Consider the following 19,432-nt stretch of genomic DNA (forward strand, 5'->3'; position numbering starts at 1 on the left):
AAACAGGTTCTGTTGGAAACCAAGTAGAGGTTCCCATGTGGAAACGACCTAAGACCCACCAGATACAAGAAAGTGGAAATTTAATTTCGGTCTACTCCTTGATTCTCAAGAAGGTGATCAGACCTCTTAGGACAAATGTCTGAGCCTCTACTGAGAGATCTGGACCTGTTACTGCACGTGGAAAGCACAGAGGCACAGAGGGGGGAAACTAACAAATGATGGAAAGCTGTGTGGGGCTGATGTCACTGCTGGGGCTCCTAGGCAGTGTCTCCTGTGGCTTCCAACTCCCTAGCACCTTCCTTCCCCAACTGGACCTGGGCTGCCCTGGACTGGGAGGTGCAGAGAGGGGGAGGGTGGTGGTGCAGGAGACAGTGTGGGGGGCAGGAGGGCGCTGGTGTGGTGATGGTGCTTTACTTTCTCAGGCTCGTTTTGTCAACGTGCTCTGTCAAATGTGGTTGATTTGTGGAAAATGCTTGAAGTCAAACCGGCCCCTGCTGGTTGGGGCTGTGCAAGCGGTGGCTCGGGTGTTGGAAGATGAAATAAGGACAGTTAAACCACAGCTGACTTTGCTCACTTCCAAAAGGCCACAGCTAATGGAGAGAACATATCCATCTGCGCCTGCTCCTGCTGTCAAACATACTGTGAGGCTGTGGGTGGGGTGTCCCCCTATTTTATACCAAGTTCATTCCAGCACCTGCTACATGAGTTGGGATCGTATGACCAGGACTGTTGAGACGCTGCTCCCTCAGTCCACTCTGATGACACTGCTCTGAAGGAAACAGCACACAGACTTCTTGTAGCACTAGGTGATCCCCCACATTCCACAAGGATCTGTGCTTTTCCATGGCAGGTGATTTACTGAGGCTCCTATTTCAGTCTCATTTTGTCAGTGTGGACAGGGTGACACGAGATTCACGCCCATGAAGCTACCAGCACAGATAGACTAGAGACATCACAACAGCAGGTGCTTCTTCCCTCACAAGAACACAGATATAGGAGGCCCTGAGTTCACCTGTGTAACCAAATGTCATAGACTGAGTCATCTCAGTCCCTTCAGTAGAGTCAAACCGAGCAAGGCTCCACAGAAGACATACACATCAGGTAAGTGTGCTGAGGGTCCAGCAGAGCTGATCTGACCTGCACAAATGGCTACTTTCCTGCCAAACCAGCACCAGTCAGTACTCATAACTGAGTTTTTCTTGAAGGACACAATGAATAAGGAAAGAAAACTAAGAGACACACTGTCTTCGCATGAAGCCTTGAGGGAAATATTCATGTTGGAAAGAAAGAGTTCACAATATAATTTAGTTTATTTTAATTCAAATTAGCCACACAAAGAGAAATGATGGCAATGAGTTCAGACTGTAGATTCAAAATAAAGAGTCTCACTATTTCAGAACCATACGTCTCAGAGAAAGATGCTATTTCATAATGAAAATAATACAAAAATGGTTATGCTGTACATGTACTCACATTCCCTCCTGGGCCCCTTTGGTAATTCCAATACTTCAAGCCAAATACATAATGCAAAACAAGAAAGATAAAATGAACCATTTTGATATGTTGGTATTTATTACTTTTTAAAATTGTACAAAGAGCGCATAAGCGTGAGTTAAAAAACACAAGGGAAATGTTGGGTGTTACAAAAGAAATACAAAAGAAATCTGAGACATGAAACAAAAAATTCCAAACTGCAAATCAAATAAAAAGATACTCTGCTTACTAAAAAAGTGTTATTCCAATATATTCATAAGTCTTTTGATCGGGAATACAGCACAAGACTTTGCTCCAACTATTCATGAACAGATCAGACTCAGTCTCACTAACACAGGATGCATCATCACATTATCTTACCAGCCACAGGCAGGTCCTAAATGTACGTGATCTGGTACAATGTCTATGAGGTATTACAATAAATAAATTCTTTATTAGCCATTCATTAAAGTCAGCAGTGGATGTCACCTTCAACTTTCAATAGGAAGACCCAGCTCTGGTCCTTTTTCTTCCCTCCAGTGACTTTCAGTGATGGATTTTCACACTTGGAAAAAGAGAGAACATAAAAAAATTTGAGCTACAGTGTTAAAAAGTAAAGTGCTACGCTTTGCCTTATATTTTTACGAGAAAGTTTGTGTGCTGAAGATGGGCTGTTACAGACACAAAAGGACCTGGGTGAGGCCACACAAGAATTTATTTTAAGGCATTTTAGAGCTTTACTATTCACAGGCCTCTATCTTTGCTGCGTCTCAACCACCGATGCAGAAAGCAGGTCTGGAGTGTGTTGGGGCCTTGGGGGTGAAGAAACAGGGCCCACTCACCGGTCCAGGCTACTCTGCGGCCAGTCCCCACCTGTCCCAGCTGCTCGGCAGCTCCGAGCCGGCCACCACTTTCCTTCTGTCCTCACATAATTAGGCAGAGTTGCTGCTACTACAATTCACTTTGTGTTTATTTGCTGGCATTTCTGAGGCTGAAGTGTTTTCCTTTGATGATCTGAAGTGACTGAACAACAGGCCCCACCTGGAGGCCCATGACCTCCTGCTCTGATTGGACCACACGGTTCTTCACAGAAGCTCCACAGCATTTGGGGGATATCTGGGTGCAGGGCCAGGGCGGACCCTGGTACCAGACTGGGGGGGCCTGAGTCCCAGCTCTGCCCCTTGCTAGCTGTGCCACCTGGGATGGTCACTTACCATTCTAGTCCCACGTGCTCAGGTGTAGACAGAGACACTTGGTACCCACATCCCTTGGGACCGCTACCCTCACACAGATAGGGTGTGTAACTGAACAACATCTGACATGGAGACATTCTGGCTAAGTAAACAATAATGAACTCATCCTTATTCTGTAGAAATGTGGATGGTAACTAGACTTATGATGGTGATCACATTGCAGTAGTGATTTGTAGGGTATACAAATACCGAATTCTAATGTTGTACACCTGAAACTTACCTAATGTTATATGCCAGTTTTACCTCAAGGGGAAAAAAAAGAAATTTGAGCTCTGAGTTATTTTTCATACTTTACAAATACACATCTATGCAAAAGAATGTTAAATTTTACATGAATAAAATATAACTATAAATTCATGTGACTAGGATAAATCTGGCTATATATTTGTATTTATATTATTAAATTTGACCTTGAATCGACTCAAAGAAATGATCCATATTTAACTAGTTTCTTGTTACACTTTCACTTTCAAACACTTACTTTAACCAAAGTAGTACTCATAGTTCCAAAAGTGGTTTTTCACTGTCCTGTTTTTCTTCAGCTTCTTCTTCAGATCCTACAAGGTAGGGAAAAGGAAAGAGAAAAAAAAAGGTGAACCTTATATTTTTCGTACATTTGAGCCTACCATTTCATTCTGGAATTAATTGTTTAGGAAATACGTCTGATGATACCTGTTTTCCATTAAGTAGATATTGCTAAAAATCAGGAAAAAAAAACTAGATGTCTGAGGCTAGAAGAAAAGTTTAAAAATTATTTCCACAAATATCTTGTATCCACTTATATATACATAGCTCATTACAGCATGGAAAATGCACATTTTATAAAGTAAAAGCAAATATGTAATGAAAAGAACGATATCCCATAGGATAATTACAAAAATAAAAACTTAAGTACATATGTGCCAATCAGAAAGCCTACAAGAAAATAACCAGATGACTTGAATCATTTCTGAATATTCCAAAATATGTACAACAGACTTTATAATTTTTAAATTATAATTTTAAAAAAAGGGTATAAATAATACTAGGAGTACGACCACAATTATGTGGAATTACAAACACAAAACGAGCAGGAGACGAACTGCTGTCAACACTGACGTGGCACAGAGTTTGAAGGACAGGTTCTGTGATTGCTGTTCTGTGCACATTTTTATAAAAGGCAAGTGTTACTCTCTCAATCAGGGAAGGGACATAAAACAGGATCCATGGGAAGACAAGGCAGCAGGTGAGGGACAGAGCCTTCTCACACACAAAGGAAGCAGCCTGCCTCAGGAGGAGCCGGCTGAAAGCCAGAGCTGCTTCCCCCTGGTCAGATAATACACCTCAAACAGCACATTTTTTCTTCTGAGAATGTCTGCCTGCATTATAGCAGGAGAATGAATAGCAGAGAAACTTAAGAAAAGATCATGCCCCACATCTTAACCTCATAAATGTCACACGGCTCAGGTTAAGCTTGTGGTAACATAAATAGTGGTCAGAAGGCTTCACTTCCCATCCTCTTAAATTGCCGTAAATCATAGTCACACTGGGGCAGATTAATGCGTTCTCACTTGGAAATGAGTCTGAGGAAGATCGTCATACCAAGTCTTCCTGTTTCTGGACTTATTTCCACCTGTCAGACTAATGGCATTTGAGCCACAACAAGCTGACATGTCTTGGAATTATTTGGGACTCCTAACTAAAGCCAAACTTTTAATTAAAACGTAGTAATATGTATGTTTTACATAATTTAAAAATAAATGCTAGCAAGGCCTTCTGGTTATGGTCAAGTGAAGTTAACAAATCTCCTTGAAAAGCAACTATAAAACTGGACTAGATAAATAAAACTAACCATTTTAGCAGTTGGGAATTGTCCAAAGACATACAACAATCTAGAAGTGTTTATGCTTGAAAAGCTGCAGATAGGAAACAACAGTAGTAGTGCTCTTGCCGAGAGCTGGTTCCATTCCTTTCCCACCTCCCAGTACTCAGCTCAATAGGCATGAAGGTTCTTCCAAGATAGGACAGGCCATGAGGACTGGCAGCAGAGTTACACAGTGTGAGGAGCTGAGTTAATTGGGGGTGGGGAGTGACGTGAAGGCGAGCTGACAAGCTGTGTGGTGTGCAAGCAGGAAGGCAGGGGCTCTGCTGGTCTGCGGCTGGGGTCGTGGCTGCAGCAAGCATGTGCTGGGCTGAAGCTGTGTGCATGCAGACACCCAAAAGAGCCTCCTGGTCAATCCTGAGGCTTTGGACATATGCAGAGATGTGAAAAGACTCAGCAAAGAGTACAAGCAGAGGAAAACTTGAAATTCCCTAAAATCTGAATATGCTACTCAATATATACACATAACTATCTGTCAGAGGATGGAGGTCTTTTTTTAAATTTCCAGTATAACTAATGTATACTGTTGTATTAGTTTCAGGGGTACAATATAGTGATTCACCAATTCCAAACATTACTCAGTGCTCATCCCAATAAATGTACTCTTAATCCCCTTTACCTATTTCGCCCATCTGCCCACCTACCTCCCCCTCTGGTAACAATTTTGTTCTCTGTATTTAAGAGTCTGCTTTTTTCTTTGTCTTTTTTTTCTTTCTTAAATTCCATATGGTATTTGTCTTTCTCTGATTTATTTCACATAACAGAGGATGGAAGTCTTATCAAGGTGCTTAAGCACAACCTCCATCCAATCACTGGCTACCACTAAACTATGTAGACACAGAGGTGGTCCCTGGGGAGCTAGGCTTAAAATTAAAAAAACAAAACAAAACAAAAAAAACCTTGAGTAGAACCATCACAAGCCACATACTACAAGGGACATAATTTCACAGATTTAGCCTAAGCAATTTTTTAAGCAAAAAAATAACAATAAAAGCAACCTTTTATGGAAAAAAAAATCAGACTCTAGAGTTGCTACCATGTTTTTTCAACAAAATATTTTTCAATTAAAAAAAGAAGGCAAGGAATCAAAAAGTGTGACTATTCTCAGGCACAGGGGAAACCCTGACAATCAATAGAAACTGTCTCTGAGTGTGTCCAGGTTTTTTATTTAGCAAAGACTTCAAAGCAGCTATTATAAATATGTTCAAGAAAGCACAGAAAGCCATGTTAAAAGAAGTAAAGTCTGACAACAATAAATGAACAAACAGATATTCTAAAGGATGCGATAAATTATAAAAAAGAAAAGATACTTAAAAGTAAAATGTGGAATAGAAAAATATAATAATTTAAGTGGAATATTCTCTAGAGGAGTTTAAGAGAATATTCAAATTGGCAGAAGAAATAATCTGTGAACCTGAAAATAGTGCTGTATGTTATCCAAGCTGAGTAACAGAGAAAAAAACTGAAGAAAAATTGAACAGAGCTCAGAGACCAATGAGATAGCATTAATGGAATGGGACTCCCAGATAGAGCAGAAAGAAAAAAAAAAGAACAGGAAAAATGTTTGAAGAAACAATGGCCCAAACTCCCTTATGGTTAAGAGTTTGGGCCAATTTTGCTGAGAAATATTAATCTACACATCTAATAAAGTAAAGAAATACCGATTGGGATATATACAAATAGTTTCACCTAATAGGCAACCTGCTGAAAGCCAAGAGTGCATGAAAATAAAAACATAACACATGAAATCTCATAAGAGGTTGCCAAAGCAATGCCTAGAAGAAAATTTATAGCTTTAAAAATGCCTACATCAGAAAGGAAAAATGTAAAATCAAACATGGAAAAGAAGAGCACGCTAAACCCACCCAAACAGAATAAAGGAAATAAAAACTGGAATAGAAATAACTGAAGCAGAATACAGAAAAACAAGAAAGAAATACCAATGTAAACAAGCCAGTTTTTTGAAAATATCAACAAGTTTGATAAACCTCAACCTAGAGTTACAAAGAGGAAACGAGAGAAGACACAAACTACCAAAACTAGAAAAAAAGAACATCACTACCAATTCTGCAGAAGTTACAAATGATCATAAGGGAATATTATGAATAATTTATGTCAACAAATAAGTAATTCAGAAGAAATGATGAATTCCTAGAAAGACACAAATTATCAATAGACTCAAGAAATAAAAAATCTGAATACATCCATATACAATAGGTAAAGAAACTGAGTTAGTAATTAGAAGTCTTTCCACAAAGATAATTCTTGTTCCTGATGGTTTCATTGATGAATTTATCAATATTTAAAGGAAAACTAATATTAATCATTCATAAGAAGAATTCATTCAGAAAATAGTGTGTTTGGAAAGACTTTCTAATGTATTCTATGAGGTCAGCATTACTGATATTAAAGCCAAGGACATTAATAAGAGAACTACAGACCAGTAAGTAAAATATCATGAGCATATATTTCATATGTACATATACGTACAAACATTTTCAGGAAAATATTAGCAAGTCAAATCCAGAAAAATAATACTGGATTATACAACATGACCAAGTGGGATTTATCCTATATAAACAGTTGATGTGATATATTAATATTACTTATCATCATATCAATTGAATATAGGATAAAAACCATACTATCATCTCAATAGATGCATAAAAAGCATGTCAAAAATTTAATGCCTATTCATGATAAAAACTCTCACACTAAGAATAAAAGCAAACTTCTTCAACCTGATAAAGGGCATCTGTGAAAAGCCACAGCTAACATCATACTTAATGTTGAAAGACTGACTGCATCCCCCAAAAGACCAGGAACAAGACAAGGATGTGTGCTCTTGACATTTCTATTTAACATGGTATTATGGTTCTAGACAGTGCAACTAGAAAAATAAATAAATACATTTAACAGAGTGAAAATTAAAAGTAAAAAAGTCTTTAACTGAAGATGACATGATCCTATATGCAGATAATGCCATGGAATCTACATACACACAAAACCAAAACTAGAACTCATGAACAAGCTTAGCATTGTCACAAGGTACATATTCCATACACAAAATATCAGTGGAATTTTTATATACTAGCATGGAAAATATGAAAATGAAATTAAGGAAACAATTCCATTTACTATAGAACTAAAAAGGATAAAACGCTTAGGAATTAATTCAACAAAAGAAGAGCAAAACTTGTATGCTGGAAATTACAAAACAATGCAGAGAAAAATTAAAGAATATCTGAATAAATGCAGAGAGGGTCCATGTTCATGGATTAGAAGATTCAATATTGTCGTGATGGCAATTCTTCCCAAATTCATCTATAAACCCAATGTAGTAGGCTTTACTCACAAAAATTAACAAGCTCATCCCAAAATGGACATGAAAACCCAAAAGACCTAGAATAGACAAAACAACGTTGAAAAAGAACAAAGTTGGAGAACTGATGTGGTCACCCTGCAGAAGCAGTGGGGGGAGGGACCCACCCAAAATCTGATTTGGATGATGAGACTGATGATGCCGCACACACAGAGGGTGTGGAAAGCTTTATCACTGACACATGAGGTTCTGGGGACAGCAGGGTGGGCCTTTGAAGCAAGGCCTTACAGCACCTGATTTCAAAGCTACAGAAAGATTAAGTTACAGTAATAAGGCCAGTGTGGTACTCACGCTAAGAGAGCATACAAGTCAATGGAAGAGAACTGAGAGTCCAGAAATAAACCCTTACATTTATGGTCAAATGGTTTTTGACAAATGTGCTGAGTTAATTCAGTTCAGGAAGGGATAGTCTGTTCAACAAATTGTACTGCAGCAACTGGATATCCAAAGGCAGAAGAATAAACTTAATTCCCTACCTTCTCCATACATGAAAATTAATTCACGATGGACCATAAACTTAGTAGAAGAGCTAACACTATAAAATATTCTAGAAGAAAACATAGGAAAGAGACAAGATTAAGGCAAGGAGTTCTTAGGTCTGACCACAAACACATTATCCATAAAAGAATACATTCTGATAAACTGGACTTCATCATAATTCAAAACATGTGCTTTAAAAAGCTCCACGAAGGAAATGAAAAGTTTACAGCCTGGGAAAGAAATACTTGTGCATCATTTAAAGGACTTTTATCTGATAAAGGACTTTTATCTAGAATGTCTAAGGAACTTTTAAAATTCAATAAGAAGACAAACAACATAACTTTAAAAAAGGTGGTAAAACAGACATCTCTCCAAAGAAGATAAATGAATAATTAATAAGCTCATGAAAAGGTTCTCAAGGTCACCAGTCCTTAGGCATAAGTGAAAACCACAAGGAGACAGCACTTCATACCTGCCAGAATAACTATAATCAAAAAGCCTCTGCCAAGTGTGGGTAAGTACATGGAGAAACAAATCCTTACACACTGCTGGAAGGAATGTGAAATGGTACAGCAACTTTGGAGAACACTTTGGCAATCACTTGAAAAGTTAAACAGAAACTTGCCATAATACCCAGCGAGTCCTCTCCTAGGAATCTAAGAAAAATAAAACAAATGTCCCCACAAAGACATGCACATAAAAGTTCATAGCAGGATTAGTCATAATAGCAAAAACTGCCAACAATTCCAATGTCTAGCCACTGATAAATAAAGAAAACACTGTATGCCCATAAAACGGAATAGTATTGAGTCACATAAGGAACAAACGACTTACACATGCCACAACATGAATGGCTGTCAAGAACATTATACTAAGTAAAAGAAGCCACATTGCAAAAATTACATATTCTGTGATATTTGTATTAATTGTCCAAAAAGGGCATATTTTCAAGACAGAAAGTAGATCAGTGGTTTATCTAGGACTGGAAATAGGAGCGAGCATTAGATACAAAATATATTTGGATGATAAGCGTGCTCTAAAATTATACTGTGATGTTGGCTTAAAAGTATAAAAATCATGCAATTGCCTATTTACAATGGGTCAATTTTATGGTATGCAAATTTTAACTCATTAAAGCTATTCTTTTTTTTTTTTAATCAAGGTTAGATAGTATCCTCACTGGTGATGTTTTAATACACTTCAGAATTTTTAATAAAAAGTAGAAAAACTGTGTTTCAAATCTGTTGATTACACATCAGGTGACCATAGAATTGATCATCTAAACAAGAACATTTCCTATAGATCAAAGGAGTTCTAATAATAATTACATGGAACCCCAGGAGTTAGCCAAGACTGTCCAGGGCAAACCAGCATGTATGGCTGGTTGCTATTAGAAAGTGTAAAATTAGAATTACAGTGTCTTTCTCTAGATTTGCTTAGCACAGATTATATGATGCAATTGAACTATTCTTCAAATTAAGTCTTTCGATGATTTACAAGGTAACTAACTTTTCCTCAGCATCACGACTGGTTCACTTCAGCTGTCTGACCACACATAACACCTTCAGCCCAATCTTCTGACAGAGGACTGTGCTTCCTCCTTCCTTCCACTGAATACATGGGGAAGCAGGACACGGTTAGACCAACATGCAAACCTGCAAACACACCACCTTTATATCCTTTCAAAGTACATCTAACAAAAGGTGCTAATATTCCAAGTCTCTAAGATACTAAATTTCAAGCCTATCCTTTACAAGAAAAAGTGCTAAGATTTTAATTTTTGGTGCCTCTGATGTCTTTCTTTCTCTCTTCTCACCCATTCCTTCCACAGCTCTACATCTACTCTGTGCCGGCTCTGCACTAGGTGCTGGAGAAAGAAAGTCAGGAGAAGGCAAGCAGACCCCAGACGCCCTCTCCTCCACCAGGGGCCCATCAGCGCTGGATCCGTGCCCGGGCAGCAGGAGCACAGACTCCTGTTCTGTTTCATTTGTAGCCACTGCCCGAATGAGCTAGCTGTGCTTTAGAGTCGAATCTTATGTTCTAGGCACATTGATTCCATTAATAGTTTTTAATTTTAATTCTTTCCTAACTTGAATGTTCAGTGAAAATATAATACAATAAAGTAAGTCACTTTGAACACTCCTTCTCTGCCTGCAACTTACCTGCATTTTGCCTTGAACAAAGCAGTACCAGCAACACCCTGCCAATGCTCTAGTTCTAGTTCAGCTCATGATCCAATGAAATGGTAATGCTCCCAAACACCACTAGGTGGCGGTAAAAGTCAGAGGCAGGAAGCCAATGGATTCAGAACTGAAGCTTGATGAAGAATGTCTAAGTGGTATTCTTCCTGTATTATTATCCTGCTGCTCTGAACTTCTAAGTAAATACATGCCTCTGAGAAATTATATTAGATTAGAAAGATAAAATCTATCAAAAGCATGAACTAAAATGTGAACTTCCTTTTTTGCAAAAAAAACCAAATCCTGACATACAAAAAACACCTCCAGGAAATAACCCTCATAATGAGGTAATCAAGAGTTTAACACTTATTTGAGTTTCTGCTGGCTGAGAGAGATATTTTCTGCTAATTCATATCTATATTTCATCAGATTCTATGCTTTCATGGTTTAACCTACTTTTAGATCCGATACCAATAGTCCAGAATATCAGGTTACTTGGAGTTCCCCTGACTCGCTGTCCCCTTGCTGTGCCTCTGATCACTCACATGAGTCTTTCTGCCTGGAATCTGCTCTACTATCGTGTGTGTGTGTGTGTGTGTGTGTTTCATTACTTACTGAGCTCAATGCTGGGAATAAAATAATGCAGTCTCCAACTCAGTCTGCAATCCCAGTGGTAGAAACAGGCCAGGTCAGTGCTGAGGGCAGTGCAGCCAGCACAGATGACAGGGTTGGGGGAGAGTCCCTGAGGAAATGCAGAGAACACCTCCAGGGAGCCAGGGGGTGGGGGTGGGGTGGGAGAAGCCTTCTCTCCTGTGAGTGGAGAGTAGGACTGCAGAGCAACAGTGGAAAGGATAGGAAAGAAGCTGGGCAATGGCTTGAGGGTTTGGGCATGCAATGTTTTCAGCAAAGCTAAGAAGGGAACACAGGGAGACGGTACTGGGAGGTTGGACAACTGGTGAGGTCAAACTGGTGCTTGCTGCCAGGCTAAGGACCATGAATTCCTTAATCCCTTCCGCCAGTGAAGGCTTTTGGGCAGAAGATGTGATCAATGCTGCATTTCCATTAATACTGAAAGCCCACATATGGATTAGCTGTGAATGTGGACTCTAACACTGAGCCGGGGTTCAAACTCTAGCTCCACCTCTTACTATGACCTTGCACAAATTATTCCCTTTTCTGTGCTTCCATCTGCTCGTCTCTGAAACAGGAATAATGAGACTTTCACCTCCTAGAGTGGATTCAGGAACTCCTGGAGCAATGCAAGTGTTCTAGGTCACATGGCTTTCTGGTGGGGCTGGGAGAGGCTGACTGAGGCAGGGACACAGGGGGCTGGTGCAGGAACCGCAGCAGGAAAGGCTGAGTGGAAGGTGGAGGAGACAGGAGGTGGTACAATGCATGAGACCCAGGAGGCAGGAATACAGAGGATGGAAATGGCAGGGAGAGCAATGGGATGGGAGCCCTGAGAAAGGGCGGGTCCACAGGGAGGCTCTGGTCTCTGTCGTGGGCAACCAGGTGGACAGAGATCCCTCCTCACACAGGGGGGTCCTGGAGGACGGTCAGGTGAGGGGGTGGCAGGGAAGAAGAGAGCATCAAGACCCTTCCCCTGCTCCGCCTGTCTTCTGAGATGCAGATCGCATGTCACAGGGTCTGTGGCCCTCGGGTACATTTACCTTACACTCTGGGTCTCACCACGGGTCCCACAGCAAGACCACGTCTCAGTTACTGTCGTATCCTCGGTGTCTGCTGTGTTCAATGTCTGCTCAGTGTTTTGAGAGCAGAGGGAGCGAAGGAGCGGGGGGGAGGGCCGAGCTATTGAGTGATGGATGAAAACACAAATGATAATCACATTTTTTTACCTGCTTCAGATTCAGGTGGAGAATAAAACTGACCATCTGAAAGACCACCAGGTATAAGTGCCGCCCTCTCTGAAGCATCGTGAACTATCAGGAGTCCTGGAAGAGAAGAAATGCAGATGCTGGGGCTGATGTCACAATTCTGGTAGCTTCTTGGCAAGGTTAGCCACAATAAGATGCTGTTAACATTACACTGAAAAGAAGTCTTAGCACAAAGCTAAGCTCCGTTCCAATCAGCACTTCCAGGTCTTCCTTCTAGCTCGGTCCCTAGCCGCTCTCATTAGCCTAGCCTGGGGGACACTTACTATTTTCCTCTTCTGCCTCTTGAGGTAAGACTTTGAAATCCAGGAACCACGTCTCAATCCAGGCAAGGAGGAATGAAATGATGGGGAGCACGTAGCCGAAAGCCCCTTGGGAGAAAAGCTGGAAGGACAGACGTGACCAGGAGAGGGAAATGTGGTTACCAGGAGCTCACACTGGAAAACGAGGCTTCACCATTATAGATGGTAACTGTAAGAAAACGTGGGAGGCTGTACCTTTGAGAGGATCACTTTTGCGAGTAAAAAGGCACTGGTCACTGCTGTCGTCAGCTGAAAGACACATAATCCAGCACCATTCGAATTAGACATTTTACGTGGGGAAGACACCTGCTCCCAAACACACCTGATTGAGCCAGAAGCTCCTAATGCCTGGAAAAGCTCAGCCAGGCCCGGCTCCTGCCCACATCACTCTGTCTCCGGCCCCTGAACGCGCACTGGGCCAACGTGGGCTTCTCCGTGGCGCCCGATCCCTCCCTGGCTACTGGTGCTCTCCCTCCTCCAAGGGTCTAGCAGGCTAGTGTGCTGGGAACCTAAGTTTTGTCCCCCACAAGGTGCAACATGCAAAGGCACCCTCCCCACAGAAGGGACCCCTGAAATGCAGAGGCGGGGCTCCCCCTAGTGGTTGGGAGCCCAGAGATCATCCCGCAGGACCTTGTCCCTCATCCCCCAACTAGGGTTCCTAGCGACATGACACCTGCCCAGAGTGATGCCAACAGGAGCCTGACTGACAGAATGGGGTCAGGGGACATCGGGTGTGAAGTCTGTAAGTATTAACACAGTTGCAGAGCCAGCATTGGTTAGCAAATCACCACACACACACACACACACACACACACCCTGCAGCCAGTGAGCTTCCTGGAAGAGGAGGCATTTTACATTCTGACACTAACTTTATAGGCTGACACTTAGTACCTTTTTAGGTACTAGGTTAGTCCTTCTTCCAGCTGGCTCCTGCCCCTCTGCAAATGTTTTTAAAAAGAAAAATCAAAAATAATCAAATGGATGTGCTAATCATGATCCATCACTTCATAATTTGGTTAAGATATTGAAGATACTTGTGGCGCCTGGGTAGCTCAGTCGGTTAAGCGTCTGCCTTCGGCTCAGGTTATGATCCCAGGGTCTTGGGATCGAGTCCCTCATGGGGCTCCCTGCTCAGCGGGGAGTCTGCTTCTCCCTCTCCCTCTGCCTGCAGCTCCTGCTTGTGCTCTCTCTCTCCCTGACAAATAAGTAAAATCTTTTAAAAAATTTAAAAAATAGATATTGAAGATACTTTCTAAAAACTCACTGAAAGTCACTCACTCCTCTGAACAAATACTGAGACAGATGGTCTGACAAACACTAGTGTACATTAAGGAGACTCTGGAGTAGAACGTCTCAAATGGGACGGCTGTAGAAAACTGGGAACGGACAATCACAGCAATTTGTTACCAGCAAAAATGTATTCAGGAAAAGGAGTCAAGTCTGGCTAATACTGTCAGCCTACATCTGAGACACATTAGCATGTGGCTCAGCTGATGGTCTGATGTCAGTCCTATGATTCTGGGGATGCTCAGAAGAGAAGCCCCAGGCTGATGTGGCTCCCAGTGGACTGTGTCTTAGGAGAGAGTCTGTCCTCAGCTGGGCTAGCCATGCCGGCCCCCACACACACCCCGAGGCCTCACTCCAGAAGCAGGACTGCAGGTATTCCTGAGCAGTTCTCTCCAGCTGGGGGGGCTCAACATTCCCCCCATACACCTGGCTTATTAGAGCTCTCCGAAAGGCAAGTGTTCAGATATCTGCAGAAATGGCAAAAAATTGAGGCAGAAAGGCTTATAATTCTTCTTTCAACCAGTAAATATTTACTGACGGTGAAAAGCATGTGCGAAAGCTCCGAGCCAGATGCAAAGAAACAGAGATGAGCAAAAACACCACCATCCTCGGGGTGCCTGGATGGCTCAGTTGGTTAAGCATCTGACTCTTGGTTTTGGCTCAGGTCATGATCTCAGGGTTGAGAGATCGAGCCCCGCACCCAGCTCGGAGCTCAGCAGGGAGTCTGCTTCAGGTTCTCTGTCTCTCCCCCTCCCCTTGCATGCGCTCTCTCTCTCTCTAAAGTAAATAAATCTTTAAAAACACCACTGCCTTCAAGAAGCCTGAAGGCAACAATAAAAAGGAGCATGGGAACTTTTCCCTTTAATATTGGAGGGAGGGGATAAAATAGCAAGAAAGGCAATTATCAAAATAAGCAGAGAGCGAGTCATGAAAAATTACCAAGCAGTTTCAACCAAAGGGGAAATTTTCCAAGTATCTTTGCGACACAGGTGCTGATCTCAACACTCATTTGCAAAGTGAGGTGGAGGGTGCGTTGGTGCTTGGCCAAGCATCACTGTTGGTGCTCTATGTTCCTCATCTCGCTCAGTATCCACTGAGACGCAGCTAGTTACTCATCACCACTGGAAAGCTGCCCCGGCGTGTTGAACCTACTGAAGGTGGAGGAAGGGGACTCAGGAGAAGCTAGCAGAGTTCAACCCAGATGAAAAGCGCATTCTCCCCCAGCCCGTCCCTGTCGTGAGTAGCACTGGAGGAGACGAACCACTCACACAAACCTACTCACCGCTATGGCCCACCAATGGCGCAGTCTGCACACAGCATATGCAAGTATTAACACTTTAAACCGAAAAACTGCCAAAAGCTATATTAAAAAAAAAAGACAAGGTATGTTTTAAAAAAGATACAAATATAAAATAATTGAGTTTTATGAAGAACTCACCAAAGCGTCTTTATTATTCTGACTTAACTGAAGACTGGCACTGGGCTGTAGACCTATATTCAGATCCCTGCTTTAGAATCTGTGCAATGCTGCCCAAATAAGGGTTCAAATTCACGTCCCATTACCAACACAAGAATATATAATTACATGTTTTATTTTTCCTTTCTATTTGAGTGCACATATATTTCTGATACCCTTTTAAGACTGGAGAAAATGTTCTGAAAGTTGACTTTTCCACTCCTGGTACAAACGCTCACCTCTGGAAGATACCAGGTTCTTAGTAAAGTCCATCATAAAGCTCTGGGTTGCGGGGGTATTGGGACAGTTCTACCCGAGTAGCTACCACCCGGTTATTGAGGGTGGCTCTGGGACTTTTGTGAAACCCTTTATGTGTATTATTATCCCATGTAATCCCTTCCTCAACAATCCCATGCGTTATCAACTGCTATCATTAATCCCATTACGCACATAAGCTGGATAGAAAAATTGCACAAAGTCACACAACTCCTTAGTGAGGAAGCCGGGACTTGAACCCCGGTGGCTGGACTCTACTGAACCACTATGTCACAGCTGTCCTTGTAATTCTCACCTAGTAAGAAATACACATAGAATAAGATTTTACTGTTTCCTTGGAAGACATGCCTTTTGTGGGTAGGGAGAAGTCAGGTGACTCTTGAGCAGTGCCTGAGGGCAGGGTTCTTTCTGCCAAAAGTTCCTCACTAATCGAAACTGCTGAAAGGCCGGAGGCTGACAGCTTTTTTGCGGCCATTGACCAGAGGACCACACTTACGATTCTTTTATGTAAATGAAGGTCACAAGTTAGATTTTGTTTTTAATTTGCTGTTTTCATTAAAAATGTGTTTTCCAACAGTATGTGAACTGTTTAGCCTCTCTATTCATTCCAGCTCTATCCCTGAATTCTGGGTTTGGCAAAAGGGTAAGTCTTCGTCAGCCCTCTATCTCGAAGTCTTCCAGGTCCCGAGGTTTCCTGGAGGCCGTGTCCATTTCCCAGGCCAGACACGCCAGTCTTTCCAGTCTGAACTAATGGGCCCTGCCTATTTGGCCAGTACCACTGACTCCCCAAGCATAAAGGACAGACAACCCTCCGAGATCTGGCTGGTAGATTAGCCTGGTTTCCCGGCTGAGGCTATTTTAAGATAAATTCAGCAAGACAAAGAAGAGAAAAAAGAGAAATCAATCTTGCTATTATATGTCAATAGTTTTGAGAAGAAAAAAATGTCAAGATTTGGGATCTAACGTGCTCTGCCCCCAACTTCAATGACCTGGGGTGGGTCAGGACACTGAACCAAAGAAACTCAATTTCCTTGTTTGGAAAAATGAGGGGATTAAATTATATTAGTGGTTTTCCAAATATTCTGTAGTAACCAAACACTTGTTCAACACAATCTTATTGGAAACATACTGTACAGATAAAAACAGAACTACTTGTGCTGAATGGGGCTTATGACAGGGAACCCTAACCTCTCTTTATTGGGAGTCCCACCTCCTTCCCCATACACACTTCTGCAGGCCCCTTCGGAAATAAAACAGCAACAAAAAGCCTTTCTAGTGTAGTTCGAAAACCACTAAAAATATAATTACTCAATCATTAAAATTCTCAACCAAAAATAATGGTGATGGTAATGACTGCAGATGGTTCTCTGAGCGTCTAGAATATATTGCTCATTGGGCTAAATGGTTTCCATGCATTACTTCATTTACTTTTCAGAACTAGGATGATCTCATTTTACATACGAAAAAACTGAAGTTTAGACCCACTATATTAAAAGAAACAGTGACAGTGTTGTGAATCAAACCAGGTTTTTCTGACTTTAAGGGTCCTGCTCTTAAACCACTCTGCATAAAGCTTCTAAACGTAGTGAAGAAAGTAGGTAAACTGAATTTAGAGGAATTCACTGTGAATATTGCCTACACTGCATTTAACACAATGTTACGATCTGATTTACTTACACCATCAACTATAAAGAGATACCAGGGAGATGTATCAAGGCCAGTGAGAGTCACAGTGCGTCCTAGAAAGATTTAAGCATTCCTTTGAATGAACTGAAGGCCTCATCAACAGAGAATTGCATCTGTGCAATTCTGCAACTGGCTGATGTTGCCCAGGATTACCAAAAGATCACTTTCCTCAAAAACTCCAATTATAGAAAAATTAAAACACAGTATTTAAAAGTACTCTTGGAAATCTACCTCAAGGCAGAAAAGGAATGGCATTTTCACAGTGTTATTATATAAAAAGGGGAATTTTCCTGTTAGTGATTAGGGTATGTTGCTGGCTTCTATGAAAAGAATAAAGGCTCTCCTCCAAGAAAAGCAGAATGGCTCCTTCTGCTGCCCTTCCTTATCTCTCACTAATCATGTCCTTCCTTCCTGTGACTGGACAGTTCCTTACAAAGAGAGTGAGAGCATACGGACTGGGCCAGAAACTGAGGGAAAAGGCAGGCCAGTGTTCGAGAGAGGGAAAGAGAATGGCATGGAACATGTGATCTATTCGGAGGAAATTTACCTGCTGGTTACAGATTCATCATATCTGAAATGAAATGTAAAACAGGAAATACTTACGAATATATCAAAATAAGAGGAGTAGTAGTCATACTGCACCACCTCCTTCTCTAATGTGTTCTCAATGCCTCCATTCACCTGGGAAGAAGAGTGAGAAGTAAAAATGAGGAGAGATTCACACGTGAGAACAATACAAGAAAACATACAAGTCAGGTTTTGTAAGCACTTTTCTGCCTACCTTCTCAGAAGCCTGGAATGTTGAAATAGGAGGAACAAAACACTCCTAACTCTAATAGAAAAATGCTGAAGAGCATTTCCCACTTCAACTCTGAATTCATTCATTTGACAAATACAAATGCATAATGAAAAACAATGCCTTGTTTGTAGTTCCTATTTTGGCAAACTAAAATGTTTAAAAAAACGATTCTTTTTCTCTTCTAAGATAAAGTCTTCAATCAAACCAATGTATAATTTTAAGGAAGACAATTCACATTCATCCAGCTCTGCCCTCACTCTCTGACCACCCTCCATGTTTCAGCTCCTGGAAGGCCAAAAGCTCCTCTGATCCTAGCAAGGATCAACAACACGAGATACAAGTGTAGATATTCTCTCTGGTTTTTCTTTTTTATTTGCTCCTGGCATTTGAAAATCCTGCACTCTCATCAACTTTCATGAAGATTTTTAATTTGATAGATAATGAAATGAGGGGCAGACCAGACCTATAATCTTATGTGCAGAAGTTACAGTAAGTGATGAAAATCAGACCTAAGACGACAAACTTTCTGTCCTCTCCCAATTCTCCTATCAAGATGACTTTTAAGTGAGCAAGTTCAGAACTCTATGTATTACACTTACAGAAAATATTTAAAAAGAAAAATCAAGTAATGGAATGTGTGTCCGACAGCTCACGCAGCAGCCAAGCAGACACTAGACCAGTCAGGGACCGTGGATTAGGGAGCATGACGTGCAACAGTAAATTCACCTTTCCAATTTGGAGTACAGACATTGTTTGTCCTGGCAAACTGATGGAGATGATCTGAAAAAGGACAAAGTGAAGGGCGATGGACCCAAGACCTGGATAAAGCGGGAGAAAATTAATAAGGAACACCTTTGCAAGGCCTGCGAATTGGTCAAACTGGAATTAAAGTTTCCACAAGGAAAGGATCCTCTTGGCTTGGAAGCCTTTACAAGTATTTGTATTTGTTATTCAAATGAAAGTATGCCATAAAACACCACTGGGTACTTTAAAAATCCCTTAAGGAGGTTTAGATTTCTGTGTAATTTGTGCAGATTGCCTATTGACCTGCTTGAATATAGATCTTTACAAGCAAATAGAACAGAAAACTCGGGAGCAAAGAGAA

The 19,432-nt window shown here is 41.3% G+C and overlaps 1 protein-coding gene across 1 annotated transcript in view; it reads right to left on the reverse strand.

The window, feature by feature from the left end:
* Nucleotides 1-1,300: 1,300 nt before the first annotated feature.
* STARD3NL (STARD3 N-terminal like) overlaps nucleotides 1,301-19,432 on the reverse strand; it is a 53,685-nt gene continuing 35,553 nt past the window's right edge. Inside the window, exons 3-9 of the mRNA XM_021682920.1 lie at nucleotides 18,132-18,209; nucleotides 15,393-15,470; nucleotides 13,019-13,072; nucleotides 12,788-12,905; nucleotides 12,486-12,581; nucleotides 3,208-3,283; nucleotides 1,301-2,038 (exon numbers count right to left, since the gene is read on the reverse strand). Coding sequence (XP_021538595.1) covers nucleotides 3,225-3,283; nucleotides 12,486-12,581; nucleotides 12,788-12,905; nucleotides 13,019-13,072; nucleotides 15,393-15,470; nucleotides 18,132-18,209 — 483 coding nt within the window. The 3' untranslated portion in view covers nucleotides 1,301-2,038; nucleotides 3,208-3,224. The remainder of the gene's footprint in view (nucleotides 2,039-3,207; nucleotides 3,284-12,485; nucleotides 12,582-12,787; nucleotides 12,906-13,018; nucleotides 13,073-15,392; nucleotides 15,471-18,131; nucleotides 18,210-19,432) is intronic.

Source organism: Neomonachus schauinslandi, chromosome 12, assembly GCF_002201575.2.
Source record: "Neomonachus schauinslandi chromosome 12, ASM220157v2, whole genome shotgun sequence".
Taxonomy (NCBI): domain Eukaryota; kingdom Metazoa; phylum Chordata; class Mammalia; order Carnivora; family Phocidae; genus Neomonachus; species Neomonachus schauinslandi.